General features: G+C 38.3%; 1 protein-coding gene across 1 annotated transcript in view; it reads left to right on the top strand.

Moving 5' to 3' along the window:
• The window catches only part of FGF2 (fibroblast growth factor 2), a gene marked incomplete at both ends in the record, with an annotated part of 55,941 nt that overhangs the window by 28,747 nt on the left and 9,144 nt on the right, over positions 1-18,050 (top strand). The window contains one exon of the mRNA XM_079714796.1: positions 13,681-13,784. Coding sequence (XP_079570922.1) covers positions 13,681-13,784 — 104 coding nt within the window. The remainder of the gene's footprint in view (positions 1-13,680; positions 13,785-18,050) is intronic.

Here is an 18,050-nt window from a genome sequence, read left to right as displayed (position 1 = left end):
TTTAGGTTGCTGATCTTTGTAATCTATCTGATTATTACCTCTGGTATTCCACATATATATGGAGATTTAAAGTTTTTCATTTTTAGCAAATGAGTTTCTTTTGTTACATACACTCCTTTGTCAGTTACCTGCATTAAAAAGTTTTCAGTGCTTGGTCTTCAGCATTAAATTGGATGATTCCTGAAAGAAGAAAACAAACCAGTGGGTTATGCCTTGGAATTTAGTTATCAGTTACTCATTAATTTCGGTTCCAAGGAGACTACTAAACCTGACTCAGTTACTTTTTGACTCAAAAACATAATTATATTGCAAAGCTAACACACTGTACCACCAAGTTGTAAATTAATATGTTTGTTTTGAATGAGTAAGTAAGAAATTAAAATGTGTACAGGGTTCTCAGAGGAGGATGTCAGGAATGTAAGTGCTCGTCAGCGGTCGAGCCATATAGTGAACTTTGCAATATAGTATTAGACAACTTCTTTCCGATTATTTTTGTGTACTAAATTAAGAGTTTCACTTTGCTTAAGCTTAAAAGTATTTAAATGAGAAATAACATTAATGCTGGCCCAACTAAAGAAACACCATGCAGCTGCCACCAGAATGTAAGCTCCATGAGGGCACAGACTTTGTAGATCTGGGCTACTGTTGTATTTCTAGCTCCTAGACCAGTTCCTGACACGTGAGGTAACTGATACCATTTTGTCAAATGAAGGAATAATAAACACAGGATAATAGATTGAGAAATTGTATAAGGTCTGTGTCTTCTTTACAGTAAGTACCATTTAGTTTACTTCCCTTGAGAATAGTGAAACTATCAATTTATTTGCCATAGGTAGAGTCAGCCTCAGTATGGTACGACATTATGTACAGCATAAATGACATTACTGAAAGATGCCTCTGCCATTTTGTAGATCATACTTGCCGTTTTCTAGATATCCTCATGTCCTAGATCAAGTATAAGGTTTCCTAACACATCCTATAATCCTTGACTCTCAAAGCAATAGGAAGAAGCAGGTGTAGAGTAGGAGGCCAACATCTATGATGGTTACATAGATGATTACAAGGCTGTACTAAAACTTTTACATATGCAGAGAGATCTAATATCTAATTTTCACTATAGCCTTGTGCAATAGCAATTATTTTCCATTGTGCAGGTGAAGAGGTAAGCTCAGCTAGTAAGTGGTGAAGCCTGATGAGTCCAATTCTGTCTGAAATATGTCCAATTTGTCCAAAATGTGTGCATTTGACACCACGTTATTTTTTCTGAGTACTACAATTTAATTTCTGTGGTTTATTTCAGTCAGAATTCTTGAAGAAGTTGTTTGCATACTGTTCTCAAATTCTTCCTGTGGTTAATCCAGTGACTACTTTTCAGTCCTATATTACCTGACTTCTTTTGTACCATTTGACACTGAAGTTCTTTTTAAAGGTCCCACTTGAGATGCTGTCTTCAGTTGGTTTTTACTCTCCCCTGGTTTTCTACTTCTGACCACTCTTGGGGGGTTCATTAAATGTATAGACTACATGGGGGGCGAAGTGACTCTCTATATTGAGTCTTCCCATTGGTAAGCATACATAGCTCCCCTTTTAAGTCTTTTCAGAATGACTTTCAATAAACTTTTATAACTTTCTCCGTACAAGTCCTTGGTACCTTTAGTTATTATCTCAAATGGTATCTTTTTAAAAAAAAATAATTATGTGTTCTAACAGTTTGTTGTGGGTAACAGAAACTCAACTGATTTTTATATATTCTTGTATCAAGCAACCTTGCTGGAGTATTTTCAGTACTTCATTTGTATTTTATTTTGACTTTCAAAAAACTTTTTATTTAGGAAAAATTATAGAAGATTTATAGAAGAGTTGCAAAGATTTTACAGAGTTCCCCTGTACCCTTCACCCTGCTTTCCCTAAGGTTAACTTCTTGCATAACTGTGGCACTTTTGTCAAAAGTAAAAAAAAAAAAAAAGTAAAAAACCGATACTGATACATTACTGTTCACTACAGACTTTATTTGGATTTCACCAAGTTTTCCACTGACATCCTTTTTCTGCTCCAGGATCCAATCCTTGCATTTAGTCTCTTAATTTTAATGCAGAAAATTGTACCACCCACAAAGAATAAGTTTTGTCCCTTAGTTTCCAAATCTGTGTGTGTGTGTGTGTGTGTCTGTGTGGTGTAGGTGTGTGGGTGTGGTGTAGGTGTGCGTGCACGTGTGTGTGGGGTGTAGATGTGTGCATGTGTGTGTGGGGTGTAGGTGTGTGTGCGCGTGTGTGTGGTGTAGGGTGTAGGTGTGTGGGGTGTCGGTGTAGGTGTGTGGGGTGTCGGTGTGTGCATGTGTGTGGGGGGTGTAGGTGCATGTGTGTAAGTGTGTAGGTGCGTGCATGTGTGTGGCGTGTGTGTGGCATAGGTGTGTGTGGTGTAGGTGTGTGTGTGTGCGCGTGTGTGGTGGTGTGTGTGTGGTGTAGGTGTGTGCATGTGTGTGGGGGGTGTCGGTGTAGGTGTGTGTGTGGTGTAGGTGTGTGCATGTGTGTGTGGGGTGTAGGTGCATGTGTGTAGGTGTGGTGTAGGTGCGTGCATGTGTGTGGTGTGTGTGTGGTGTAGGTGTGTGTGTGTGCGCGTGTGTGGTGTAGGTGTGTGCACAGCGCCTACCCTTGTGAGCTGGCTTGCCTGACCACTCTTTTCCAGGCTCTGCTGGCTCTACACCCTCTACTCCTCCTGCACATGTTGGTGTGTCCCAGGATTCCATCCTTTGCCCTTTACTTCATGCCTGTTACACACTGTTCTGGATCTCATTTTACATCTCCCTGTGTGGGTTTGCAGCAGCCTGTGTCCAAGGTAGCCACTGTTTGCTATGATTACCAAATCTTTATTTCCAGCGTAGATTTCTTTTTTTGAGCTCCAGATTCATATAGCTGACTCTCTTCCGGATATCTCTGTCTGGATTTTCCACAGACTGTCAGTATGTCTTAAGGGAACTTATCTGATTATCTTCCCTTGCCAACTTGTCCCTCCTCCTGTATTTCCCATCTCAACAATCTCCCAAATATCCAAGGCAGAGAAACCCGTGGCTCAGAGAGAAACCATTCTTTCCTTCCTTCTTCTTTCCCTGCCTCCTTCTTACCTCCACTATCTCCCTTCATTAACTTTTTTTTTTTTTTTTTTGCGCGGTACGCGGGCCTCCCACCGCTGCGGCCTCTCCCGTTGCGGAGCACAGGCTCCGGATGCGCAGGCTCAGTGGCCATGTTCACGGGCCCAGCCGCTCCGCGGCATGTGGGATCCTCCCGGACCAGGGCACGAACTCGCGTCCCCTGCATCGGCAGGCGGACTCCCAACCACCGCGCCACCAGGGAAGCCCCCTTTATTAACTTTTAATTCTTTTTCCTTCAATTCTCACATATTTATCAACTTCTCTCCATCCTGTTTCATGCAAAGCTCTCATTCTTTCTTCTTTTTTCATACTATCAAACTCCTTAGCATAGTCTTCAGAGCCTCTGGCCTCTCCAGCCTCATCCTGTCCCTCGATGCCCTCTCACACAGTACGCACCACCCCCTCAGTCTGTGCTGGCCACACCCATGTACCTGACGTTCCTTGGCTGTGCCATGCTTTCTGTCCCTTTCTCCTTTGCAAGTTACATCAGGATGCTTTTGTTGTTGTTGCTCCTACTCTCTCTTTTCCTGACTAACTCTGCTAATTCCTGTAGTCTCCATTCAGTTGTCACTGCTTCCAGGAAACCTTTCATCTCCCAGGCTGGGTTAGGTGTACCTTCTGAGTGTTCTTGGATAGCTTGTGTGAATTCCTCTCATGGCACTGACATTATGGAGCTCATCTAGTTATCTGTGTACCATCCCTCTTCTCCTCGACAGTATTGTATGTTCAAGGTCAAAGACTGATGTTGTATTTTCCTTTATGCTTCCTATTGCTTAGCACGGTACCTGGCACATACCTATTACTAGTAAATGTTCATGAATGAATGAATGAATGTATTCACTGTTCTTGGAAACACTGACTTGTCTATTTCCCAAAACCATATTCTTTCACCAGGGACAAACGTCTCTAAATGTCAGCTTCTTTATTTATAAACGAGGAGGGTGCACTAGATGATCTCTGAAGTCCTTTACTGCTCTAACAAATTAGTATTCATGATTTTAAGGTTTATCATCCTTGAGCCTATTCAAAAGAAAATGATACAAATTCAGGAGGAAATTCCAAAAACGGAGTTGCAAAATGTTTCGAGCAATAGTGGTCACATTGAAGTAATAGTTCAGCTTTTTGGTTATACTCTGTTAACTAAATGTGTCAAGTGCTAATAAATGGTCTGAGCACTTGAACATTTGAGTAGTTTACTGTGAAACAGAGTTTCTGTTCCTTTGCTTACATATCTAAATCATTTTAGAGAGACTGTGCACATTCTCCTTTGCTAAAGATTTTCAAGTAAAAGTTAGACAACTGTTTCTCATGGATATTGTAGATGGGATTTAAGATGTAATTGTATGGTGATGGAACCAATTGACCCCTAAGATCTTGCCTAATGATGAGATTCTTCAATTTTGTGGTTTACAGCTTTTGTTTTTATGCTACAACAGAGAAAAAAAGTTGAATTTTAAACTTGGATAACACACTGTGTAGTTTTCCAAGTTCATCTCTTACTGGATTTAATATCAACATTAGAAAGCCACCAGAAGTCTATGTTTATCAAAATTGTTGACTTCTGTGCATCCAAAACCTGAATATAGTGGGTGGTCTCCAGCGTGCTGAAATGACCGGGGCTACCTCAGTGTTCAAGGTCCAATTTAGAAAGGTCTTTTATTGTAGACTTTTTTTAATTTTAAAAACTTTCAAAATGTAAAATATAACATAGATACAGAAAAACACATAAAACAAATTTGTACTTTAATGAGTTATTACTAGGTGAACATTTTTGTAATCGTTCCTCAAGTCAGAAAACAGAACTTTGCCAGTCACCGTAGAAGCCCCTCTGTGTGTCCCCTGTCCCAATCACAGTCCCCTGCCTCCCCAATAAAAGTGTACAGATCTTTAATTACTTCTTTGAGTTTCTTAATAGTTTCATCATACTGATAGGCATCCTTAAATATTCTGCTTTAGTTTACTTTTTTAAAGTATGTCAGTTTTAAGCCTTTTTTAGTCTCAGGTCCTCCTTCCATCTTTTTTTCTCCCTAGTAATTGATTGTTGAGGAAATTGGATTATTTGACCTGTGGGGTTTCTTTAAAGATTTTTTTTTTAATGTGGACCATTTTTAAAGTCTTTATTGAATTTGTTACATTATTGCTTCTGTTTTATGTTTTGGTTTTTTGGCCTCGAGGCATGTGGGATCTTAGCTCCCCAACCAGGGGTCGAACCCACACCCGCTGCATTGGAAGGCAAAGTCTTAACCACTGGACTGCCAGGGAAGTCCCTGACCTGTGGGGTTTCTCAGTCTGGATTTTGCCTATTGCTCTAGCTGTCTTGGACTTGGCTGTTTAGGCTGTGTGGCTGTTTCGTGCCTCAGTCCTGAAATGACATTCTACCTGGAATATCATTCTATCTAGTCTCCCTACCCTATACCTTGTTCATGAGGTTATCTCCTAGATATCCTTCAAAACTTAGCTCAAACCTCATCTCTCCTAGAAAGATTCTCTGATTTTCCCTCTAATAATAGATATGTCATTTTCTGTAGTCTCATAGCACCTGTATAATGCTCCAGTATGACACCAAGGACATTGCTGCAACGGTTCCTTTACCCGCTTTTTCTCGTGTGAGATGCTCTCAATCCATCAGACATTCACAAGAGACTTCTATGTGCCTGGCATTGTGTTAACTCACAGGATACAGAGATGGATATAGTTCCCTGCCCTCACAATCAAAGAGGGCCAGACAAGTATGGTACAAAATTGTTCCGAGTAGAGGAAGCAGGATAAAGGAGTATAGAGGAGAGGACTCCTATCATAAACTGAGGGGAGAAGGGAAAAGGGAATGACCACAGAAGGTTTTCCAGGGTAGATTATAATTCCCCAGTCTAGCACACTGCGTGCAAGAGAATTGGTACTTATTTATACTACAAAAAGGAATGTTCTATTTTATAGTCATTTATTAAGCACTTTTTAGGTGGCAAGTTTCACATTATCAATATTATGGAGAAAAACAATTTTTTTTTGCTTTTTTGATAGCTATGACAGACACTTTTCAAGTGTATAAACAGCTAGATTGAAGTATTAAAATAGGGTTTAGTTTTATATAAGGTGAAAATCAAGGCTTTAACCTTTATTCTAAATGTAAAAAATACACATTAATATTTTCTATTTCCAGAAACTAGGCTGAGGATAATAGTTTACCTGGTTAGGCACAGAAGGGAATAGATCATTTTTATGGTTCAGAAGAGTTGATGATAAAGTTATCCAAAGTTATCCTCCATTTTTCAGAACAAATTTTTGCTAGCTTGTCTATTGTTTCATTTCCTGAAAGGTATGGAAAATTTTACATTGTATTCGTTATGTGGAAATTTAATAGAATTCCTTTCATTCCCTATCTTGAAGTGCCTGATATTTAAAACCACTCCTTTAAAGAAGACCCTCTTCCCACTCTTCCTCCAGCAAACAAAACATGTCTTTGGTTTATGCCTTTTCTATGTCGTAAGATCTTTGCTTATTAAGAGTCTTCTAAATCTCAAGTATGATTATTTTATTGTAGCTTTCCTCCCTATGAAGCCAGTCCAGTATGAAACAGTGACTGTCCAGTGTCCTTGAGTACTGGCTGAGATTTCACACTGTATAGAATCCAAAAGTATCTCAAGGACTGTCTCTGGAACATTATTAACACAGTTTTCATACCTGTTATGGACTGAATGTTGGTGTCCCCCCTCCGCCCCCCAAATTAATGTGTGGAAATCCAAACCCTTGATGGAATGGTATTAGGAGATGTAGGGCCTTTGGGAACTGGTCATGTTATGGGGGTGGAGCCCTCATGAATGGGATCAGTGTCCCTACAAAAGAGACCCCACAGAGCCCCTTCTGCTATGTGAGGACACTGAGAGAAGACAGCTGTTGGTGAACCATAAAAAGGGCTCTCACCAGACACTGAATCTAACGCCATCTTGATCTTAGATTCCTTAGCCTCCAGAACTGTGAGAAGTAAATGTTGCTTAAGTCACCCAGTCTATGGTATTTTTGTTATAGTAACCTGAATGGTCTAAGACAATACCCTTCAATAAATCGGTACCCACATTTAACATTAATTGCCCAATGAACTGCCTTAGTTACTTTTTGTTCTTTTATAACCCCCCCCCAATTTTTTATTAGAGAAAGTTTCAAATATATACAAAAAATAGAAGAACCAATTTAATGACCCCCACGTATCCATCACCTAGCTTCAGTAGTTATCATCGCAGTCTTGTTTCATCTATACCTGCCTTAGCTCTTTACCCCCTTCCCTACTACTGGATTGTTTTAACTATATCTGAGACATCATGTCATTTCATCAAAGCATTTGAAAAATGACTACATAAATTATTACATAAGTGATATGTATGTATTAGTGCATATTAGATACATAAATGATTGATATGTATCTCTAAAAGACTGGTATATATCTCTAAAAGATCCTTTAAAAATAATTACAGTTCCATTCTCATGCCTAAAAATAAAAAAATTCCCTTAGAAGTATAAAATATCCAGTTAGTGTTAAAATTTCTCCTATGGTCTTACAGTAATTTTTATAGTTGGTTTGCTTTCATCAAGGTTTACTCATTGCTTTTTAAAATAAATTTATTTATTATTTATTTATGTGTTTTTGGCTGCGTTTGGTCTTTGTTGCTGTGCGTGGGCTTTCTCTAGTTGCGCCGAGCAGGGGCTACTCTTCGTGGTGGTGTGCGGGCTTCTCATTGTGGTGGCTTCTCTTGTGGAGCACGGGCTCTAGGCGCGCGGGCTTCAGTAGTTGCAGCACATGGGCTCAGTCATTGTGGCTGACGGGCTCTAGAGCGCGGGCTCAGTAGTTGTGGCTCATGGGCTCTAGAGCACAGGCTTAGTAGTTGTGGCACACGGGCTTAGTTGCTCCACGGCATGTGGGATCTTCCTGGACCAGGGCTCGAACCTGTGTCCCCTGCATTGGCAGGCGGATTCTTAACTACTGCGCCACCAGGGAAGCCCTACGCATTCCTTTTGATTGATACATTTCTTACATCACTTTTAATTGAGAAACTTCCCTCTTGGAACTCATGACTGCAATTATTTCATGTTTAATATGGCATACACTTGGCATTTTATTCTACATTATTTAAAAATTCTGACAATGCTAACATTGTTTTTATTATAAAAGTAACATGTTCAACCGAGAAAAAAATTTTAAATATCAAAAAGTGTATGAAAGTAAAATATTATTTTCCTTTTATTACGCTGAAATAACTGTTAGCTCTTTGGGATTATTTTCTACTAATATGTATATATTCCATTGTATAATTTTTACATAGTATGTATTCCCTCTGTTATTACTTTAGGCTTAATTTGCTTTTCTAGTTCTTAAGGTAAAAGCTGAGATTTTCATGATTTTTTGCTTTTCTAATATAAACACTTAAAGCTATACCTTTCCCTTTAAGCATGTTGAGTTTTTATTACCATACAATTAGAAATATTTTCTAATTTCCCTTGTGATTTCTTTGATATGTGTTTTGCTTGGAAATGTATTGCTTAATCTCCAAGTATTTGTGGGATTTTCTGGATATCTTCTTATTAATTTCTCATATTACACTCTGTATGATTTCAGCCCTTTTAAGTATATTGAGACTTGTTTTATGGCCTGCATATAATTTATTCTTGGGAGTATTCCTTGAAAATATGTATATTCTGCCGATTTGGGGTGTAGTGATCTTTAAGTGTCACTTTAGGCACATCCACATGTAAAACAATGAAGTTGGACCCTCATACAACATACAAAAATTAACTCAAAATGGATCAAAACCTAAATGACAAGGTAAAACTAAAACTCTTACGAGAAAAGTATAGGCATAAATCTTCATGACCTTGGATTAGGCAGTAGTTTCTCAGATATGACACCAAAAGCACAAGCAGTGAAAAAACAAAATCAATAAATTGGATTTCATGAAAATTAAAAATGTTTATGCATCAAAGGATAATACCAAGAAAGTGAAAAGACAAGCCACAGGATGGGAAAAGATATTTGCAAATCAGATATCTAATTAGGGTTTGTATCTAGAACATATAAAGAACTCTTACAACTCAATGAGAAGAAGACAATCTAAAACATGGGCCAAGGATCTGAATAGACATTTCTCCAAAGTAGATATACAAATAGCCAATAAACACATGAAAAGATACTCAACATCAGAAAAATGAAAATCAGAACTAAGAGATACCACTTCACACCCAATTAGGACTATAATAGAAAAAACAAACAAACAAACAAAAATCACCACCACGGACTATCACAAATGTGGCCTGGATGTGGAGAAATTGGAACCCTTAATTTCTAGTGGGAATGTGAAATGTTTGCTTTGGAAAAGTCTGACAATTTCTCAAATGATTAAACATAGAGTTACCATATTGACTTCTTGGTATATACCCAGGAGAAATGAAAACATATGTCTACACAAAATCTTGTACATGAATGTTTATAGCAGCATTATTCATAATAGCCAAAAACTGGAAACAAACCAAATGTCTATCACCTGATGGGTGGGTAGATCAAATGGGGTCTCTCTATTCAACGCAATGTTATTTGGCAATAAAAAAGAATGAAGTACTGAAACGTGGCTATAATGTGAATGAACCTTGAAAACAATATGATAAGTGAAAGAAGCCAGTCACAAAAGACTACATATTGTATGATCCCATTTATATGAAATATCCAGAATAGGCATATCTATAGAGACAGGAAGTGGATTAGTGGTAGCCTAGGGTTGGGGATGGTGGTATTGGGGACATAGGAGGTGAACCATAGGAGGTGTGGGATGATGAAGATGTTCTAAAATTCTGGTGATGGTTGCCCAACTCTGTGAATATACTAAAACCACCGAATTGTACGTACACTTTAAATGAATTGTATCATACATGAATTATGTCTCAGACTGTTAAAAAACAAAAGTACCAGGGGTACCCACAGTACAGGACAAGAGCCAGTGATATTACTTAACATCATGGTAACTTTGGAAAAAGAACTTATAAGCTGAAGTTAATTGATATGAAAAATTCAAGTCCACTAGTCAAATAAGCATAGGATCATTTACCATGCTGGCAGAGTTAATTTTTTTTTAGCATAGTTTTCAAATGACAATGATGTTAAGAAGAGACTAAAGTTTCAGGTAAATGAAACCTACCTGATCTTTAAAAAAAAAAAAAAAAAAAAAAGTCAGGTCAGGTTGGCTGATAACATTATTCTTATATTCCATATACTTACTGATCTATTTCTTCTGTCAATTTTTGCTTCAGGCAATTTATTATTATAGCACATTTTCTATTATTATGTGCTACATGTTTAAAATTATTATGTTTTCTTGAGGTATCTGACCCTCTTATCATTATGAAATAACTTTGTTCATCTCTAGTTATACTACTTACCTTGAAGTCCACATCAGATATTAATATAGCCATACCAGCATTCTTATAATTAGGGTATACATTTTATATTTTTTCCCACATTACTTTCAACTTGCCTGTATCTTTGTATTTAATGTGCTTTCCTTGTAAACAACATAGTTGGGTTTTGCCTTTTAACTTCTTGACAATTCTTCCTTTAAGTGTTTAGTTCATTTACATTTAGTTCAATTATTGATGTGTTGGGTTTAATCTGCCATCTTGGAATTTGTTTTCTAATTTCCCCATCTGTTCTTTGTCCTTCTGTTCCTCTTCTGCCTTCTTTTGGGTTGAGTACTTTTTCATATTCCATTTTGTCTAAGACAGAAATAGCCCAGCTATTAACTATTTGGGTAGGTCAGGATTATCCTTGCTCTTGAAATCTACCATTGTCTTTGAAGATCTCTCTTCATCCTGCTTTTCTTTTGGTGAAGGCTCAGTGATTCTCAGAGGGCTCTCTCTCAGCTCTGTTCCACTCCCAGCTGTCACTGGACTGTTGCTTTGCACTCGGCAAAGCCTTAGGTGCTTCAGAAGGATCTCTTAGCCCTTCTGTTCTGTCCTCTGCCTCTGGTGTGTGATGGTTGTGCCCTAGGTGCAAGCTCTGTAGGAGAGAACTGGCAGGTGGGTATGGAATTGCTGTTTGATTAGGGTTCCTTAGAAATCCAGTTCTTCACGTCAGCAGCACTTAAAAGTTTGTAAAAGTTCAGCTGGTTTCTTTATACTCCCCATTTTGATAGGGTTAGTCTTCTTCCTGTCAAAGATGGAAGCAGGTCATCTTTTAAGTGGGGGAAGGGATCATCTGTATGTGAAATTTAGTTTACTTAGGTCTCTTTGCATCTCAGCTCTGATGGGTTTTTAAAGAAAATCTATGATTTTGTGGATTTTCCAGCTTCTTATTGGTTTCAGGCTCTGGTTACTTTTAAAGTTTATATTTTTATAGTTATATGTTAATGGAAACACTTTTCAGGCATCTACAATTAGTGTTTACTTTATAATGGCTTATCAAATGACAATATCCTAATGTGGAATCCCAAGAAATCTGTGAAAAGCCAATGAATAAATGAATGATGACATTTACTTTGGGTACTGAGTTGCAGGTACTGACCACACATTAATATCCATAATCTGCCTTATGACCAGTAATACACATTTACAAGATGGTGGGCTTGAGCTAGCCTACAGTTTATTGATAAAGTGCCAGGAAAAAGGTATAGTGATTGACTATGCAGTCTTGCCTCAGGAGCATTTATACAACCATATGAGTTAAAAAGAGATGCAAATACATTCATAATTAATATGGCTTATCTACATCACTTTAGAGCTATATACAAGGATTTTTATTCATAATCATTAATTTTGCTTATATTTGTTAAAAATAAATCTTATTTTCTACAGTTTCCCATAAAGTTTTGAAAGAGGCTTTATGCCTTTCTCCGTTTAGTTTTCATGTCTTGATTATATTCCTTTTACTTTGTACTGTCTTTTAAGATTCTGTAGAAGAATTTCACCTGGAGTGACTGGCACAGAGGAGAATCAGACATTAAAAATGTCCAACAAATATCTTTTTATAAAAAATGTAAATTCTCATTCATAAAGTAATGAGAATAGAATAATGAACTCCCATGCTTCTAATAACTATTGACATAGGTTAATCAATCTTGTTTTATTATCCCACCCATTTTATTAAAAAATTATTGATTGATTGATTCCTGGAATATTTTATTTTATTTTTTTCCTGGAATATTTTAAAGCCAATCCCAGATGTTATATCTCATTTTACCCGTATGTTGTTCTACCTGATAGGAAAAAATTTAAAACATAATTACTATGACATAATTATGTCTAACAAAGTTAATAGTAATTCCAGAATTTTTCAAGCATTGCCTTTTTGTGCCGTGTTTCCTAGCTGCCCGGAAACACCTGGGAAAATTAAATTTACTTTATGTTTCTAATGTTATCCAAATAATATTATTCTGATTTCCAGAATTTTGAATATTCACTGCTTTTTTCTATTGCTCTCAAGAATGTCCTAGATATGTTTATAGGCCACAGAATAGCCTATGAAAAAACTTGTTCTGGGACCCAACCACATTTTATACACACTGTGTACTTGATACCCTTATGGTGATTTATAACGCAGGTTATGAGAGGCAAAGTTCTGAGAAGTTTGACAATAAAGAGTTAACTTGACTTAACCAAGAATTTCCTAAATTTATTTGGCCCCAGAACCTGTTTTTTAAGTAATCTCTGTTAGCCAAAATACATTTTGGGGAATGCTGTTCTAGGCAGGAGAATGCTGCCTCTGAATAGCAAAACAAATTTTAAACTTAATTTTAACTGAATTAATTAGATGATTATTTGTCCCTATGGCATTATCATCATGATCATGTAATATCTATTTTTTTGTTTTCCAACAGTCTGCTTAATATTGATAATGTAGGGTAACACATAGGTCATCCTCTTCAGGATCTTACATTCTGAAAATCTTTCATCACACTATAAGCAAATTAAGCATAAACATTTTGTTTGTCCAATAGATATTTGCAAAAAAAAATCTATACATCACAATCCCTCCATAAAGAAAGATAAATGCATTTGGTATTGTATTGAAGGGGAAGCTAGAAATAAGAGGTGAGGAAACTCATGGAAATACAAACCAAAAGATAATAGTGAGTGATTATATTTTATTTGTGAAGAATTGGTTAAAATAACTTTTAAAGAGTTTAAAGTTAGGCAGTAGTGTGGAAATTCTCATAAGTAGTTTATATATTTATGTACTCTTAAAATATGTTCATTTAAAAAAAATCTAAGTAGTTAACAGGGCCAAGTGGAGGCTAATTACACATGAAGGGAAAAAAATTCTCCATCTATCACTCTTATCCACTCACTGACACTGGATTGAGAAGGGAGTCAAGAGGCACTCATACTTTAGTGGGTCTGCCTCTCATTCTAACAGAATTTAATTGACATCTGTCCCCTGTCCCCCAGCTCCTTGGCTGGATGCACAAGCGCCTTGTCTTTACCCTGTATGTTGCATAAACGTGTAGATGCCTCTTTTTTCTATGATGCTACAAAGGTAATTTTTTCTCCATTACTTATAGTCAAACTACAACTTCAAGCAGAAGAGAGAGGGGTTGTGTCTATCAAAGGAGTGTGTGCGAACCGTTACCTTGCTATGAAGGAAGATGGAAGATTACTGGCTTCTGTAAGTTATGTTTTCTCTTTTTGTACTTTTTAAAAAAATTTAGCTTTTATTGCTATGAATTTACTAGTATTGGTATTATTAAATCTTTATTAAGGGTTTTACAGGTATATCATTTAATCTTCACATTCATCCTATAAAATAGAGTGTTATACTCTATTTCACAGAGGCAAAAACTAAAGTTCTGAGGGAGTAATAAAGTAACCAAGAAAACACAGGTCATATGAGGCAGAGCCTGGATGGCACGCCAGGACAGCATGCCAGGCAGTCTTGACTCCAGAGCAGGAACTCTAATTCACTGCATTTTACTGCCTTTGCTGCAAAGCTATTAAACTATAGTTTTATTTTTAAATTATTATATTTTTAATAAATTTACTTTTGGACGCGTTGGGTCTTCGCTGCTGCACAGGCTGTCTCTAGTTGCGGCGAGCGGGGGCTACTCTTCATTGCAACGTGCAGGCTTCTCATTGCGGTGGCTTCCCTGTTGCGGAGCACGGGCTCTAGGCGCACGGGCTTCAGTAGTTATGGCACACAGGCTTAGCAGTTTTGGCTCTAGAGCGCAGGCTCAGTAGTTGTGGTGCACAGGCTTAGTTGCTCCACGGCATGTGGGATCTTCCTGGACCAGGGCTCGAACCCGTGTCCCCCGCGTCGGCAGGCGGATTCTTAACCACTGTGCCACCAGGGAAGCCCCTAAAACTATAGTTTAAAAAAAAATCTTTATATTGTGCAGTTGTCTGAAGATCATTGGGATGGACATATAAAATTTTGAGTGTGAGTTTTTGGTTTTTCTTTTTTTTTTTTTTTTTTTTTTTGCGGTACGTGGGCCTCTCAGTGTTGTGGCCTCTTCCGTTGCGGAGCACAGGCTCCGGACGCGCAGGCCCAGCGGCCATAGCTCATGGGCCCAGCCGCTCTGCAGCATGTGGGATCTTCCCGGACCGGGCACGAACCCGTGTCCCCTGCATCAGCAGGCGGACTCTCAACCACTGCGCCACCAGGGAAGCCCCGAGTATGAGTTTTTAAGCTTCTTTCAAATATGACATAGAAACACTTGCCATTTAGAATACTATAAAATAGAGACAATAATGATCGTATCTCAGAGTGTTTTTTTTGTTTTTTTGTTTTTATTTATTTGTTTACTTTTTTGCAGTACGCGGGCCTCTCACTGTCGTGGCCTCTCCCGCTGCGGAGCACAGGCTCTGGACGCGCAGGCTCAGCGGCCATGGCTCACGGGCCCAGCCGCTCTGCGGCATGTGGGATCCTCCCAGACTGGGGCACGAACCCGTGTCCCCTGCATCGGCAGGCGGACTCTCAACCACTGCACCACCAGGGAAGCCCATATCTCAGAGTTTTTGTGTGGAGTAAATAATTTATATCAAGTGCCAAAATCAGGGTCTTATACATAATAGGTCCTCAAAATTGTTACTTCCTCCTCATGTTACTTCTCATTTATATATAAGCTCATTAAGGGCAGGGACTTCTCTATTTTTTTACTTTTTATCACAGCTACTCCAGGGTCTTTGCTGCTGGCTAGTATTCTTTCCATTAATACAGGCTCCCTGTCAACTTCACCATTATTACAACCAGGATTGTATGTCTATTGAGCAGACACTGTGTGGGGAATGACGCAGGGAAGCAGATCAGTATAAAAGACACAGATTGTACTTCTGTCTCATTGGGAGAGTAGATAAGACATGTACCTAAAAGTGCGTGTATATACAAACCACAGCCATAATACCAATACCAGTAGCCAGTTATATAGCACTCTGTAGCTTTCCCCACAGAATGAATCTAATAGTACTGAGCAGTTGTGGTGTTTTGAGCTTAGTTTTTGAATTTTTTTCTGAGTGAAGATCTTTGGATTTTTTTAAATTAATTTTTTATTGGCGTGTAGTTGATTTACAATGTTGTGCTAGTTTCTGCTGTACAGCAAAGTGAATCAGTTATACATATATCCACTCGTTTTTAGATTTTCCCATATAGGTCATTACAGAGTATTGAGTAGAGTTCCCTGTGCTATACAGTAGGCCCTGATTAGTTATCTGTTTTATACATAGTAGTGTGTATATGTCAACCCCAATGTCCCAGTTTATCCCTCCCCTTTCCCCCCCGATAACTACGTTTTTTACATCGTGACTCTATTTCTGTTCTGTAAATAAGTTCATTTGTACCATGTTTTTAGATTCCACATATGATATATATGTCTTTCTCTGTCTTCACTTAGTATATAATTTCTGTGTCCATCCATGTTTTTGCAAATGGCAGTATTTCATTCGTTTTTATGGCTGAGTAATAGTCCATTGTGTATATATGTACGACATCTTCTTTACCCATTCCTGTCGATGGGTATTTAGGTTGCCTCCATGTCATGGCTATTGTAAATAGTGCTGCAGTGAACACTGAAGTGCATGTATCTTTTCAGATTACCGTTTTCTCCGGATATATACCCAGTGGGATTGCTGGATCATATGGTAGCTCTATTTTTAGTTTCTTAAGGAACCTCCATACTGTTCTCCATAGTGGCTGTACCAATTTACATTCCCATCAAATATGGGAGGATTCCCTTTTCTCCACACCCTCTCCAGCATTTATTGTTTGGAGATTTTTTGATGATGGCCATTCTGACTGGTGTGAGGTGATACCTCATGGTAGTTTTGATTTGCATTTCTCTAATAATTAGTGATGTTGAACATCTTTTCATGTGCCTCTTGGCCATCTGTATGTGATCTTTGGATTTTTGAAGGGACTGAAACAGACTTACAGAGAAATTACAGAGAAAAAGAATATTCAACCATCTGACTGATCATCTGACAAAGATATGTTTAATATATTTATGTGATTTTTGCATAAGTCTCAGTGTAGTGGTGCTCTTCTCTTGTAATTGAATAAATTTTAGAATCTTCTTCAATAGCTAGTATTTTTTGAGTGTACAGCATACTAAGTACCATGCTAGGCATTAGGGTTATAAAATTGAATACAAAATGGCCTGTGCCTTAATAAGTGACAATCTGGGGAGGCAGAAGTGTAAATAAGTATTCGTAATAATGTGTAAGGGGGGTGGCTTTGAAGTGTTCTTCTATATGTTGCATGTATGCATAGTAATAAAGGAAAGGGAGTGATTAAACTTGTCTAGATTGGGAAGAATGACCTACAAAGAGGATTTGACATAATGTAGAGGAAGGGGTTTATCAGGCAGTTCGGGAGCAGAGGAATGGAGATCAGGGTATAGATAATTCTAGGACATGGCACTAGGGGTTTCTCCAGAATTACAATTCACTACTGCTGGAGTGTAAGGTGCAAAGGCAATAGAAGGTAGAAGGGAAGAGATGAGGCTGGAGAAGCAGGTAAACTGCCTGCTGAAGTACCTGATAGCACCATGCTGCTCTCAGCAGTGGGAAGCCATAGAGTTTTAAGAGACACATGAGATTTGAATTCAAGAAAGAGCTCTCTGGCAGCAGCGCAGAGGATGGATTTGAGGGGTCCAAGGCTGGTGGAGACAGGCCAGTTAGAAGGCCATGGGAATAGTCCAAGCAAGTGATGATCAGAACCTGGCAGTAACAGGATGAAGAGGATGGAGTAAAGTGCTAGCACTGAGGCTGACCAGAGTTAGGAGCAGAGTAGAGGGAAAAGTCAAAGATGACATCCAGGTTTCCAGTTTGGATGAGGAGGTAGATGAAAAAGGGGGAAGAGGAAAGGAGCAAGTGCTGGGAAAAGGTAATACAGGTTCAAATTTAGTCTTATCTAGTTTGAGTTGCCTAAGAGAAATTCAGGTGAAGATGTTCACTACATAGTTGGAGTTACGGGTCTGGAGTTTAGAGGAGAGGTGTGTGTTGATATATAGATTTGGGCGTCATAAGCATATATGTGGTGGCTAAAGCAGGGGAATGGATGAGGTTTCCTAGGCAAAAAAAATATAGCTATGAAAGGCTGACTACTTGGAACTTTCACTTCTTCCACTGTTTTTTTTTTTTTTTTCTCTACCAGCCTGTTGTCAACTCAAGGGATGATGTAATACTTTGGGAATCTACTGAAGTAGCATTTTAAATATTTCCAGGGCAGTGAATCAATGGGTAATTTTGGATGACCTTGACCTTGTAGAGAGAAGAGGGGTTAACCCTGCTCTTCTCACCTCAGAATGTAACAAAACACCGTGTGAATCACTTTGTCTCCTGCAATAGTGTTGATTTGGCTACTGTCAGACAGTAAAGGTGGTGGAGGAAAGTAAATACATACAACATTTGCTTCTGTCTCAACTATGGACAACACTAGTCA

This window comes from Hyperoodon ampullatus, assembly GCF_949752795.1.
Source record: "Hyperoodon ampullatus genome assembly, chromosome: 1".
In the NCBI taxonomy this organism is placed as follows: Eukaryota; Metazoa; Chordata; class Mammalia; order Artiodactyla; family Ziphiidae; genus Hyperoodon; species Hyperoodon ampullatus.
This window is presented reverse-complemented; position numbering and strand designations above follow the sequence as displayed.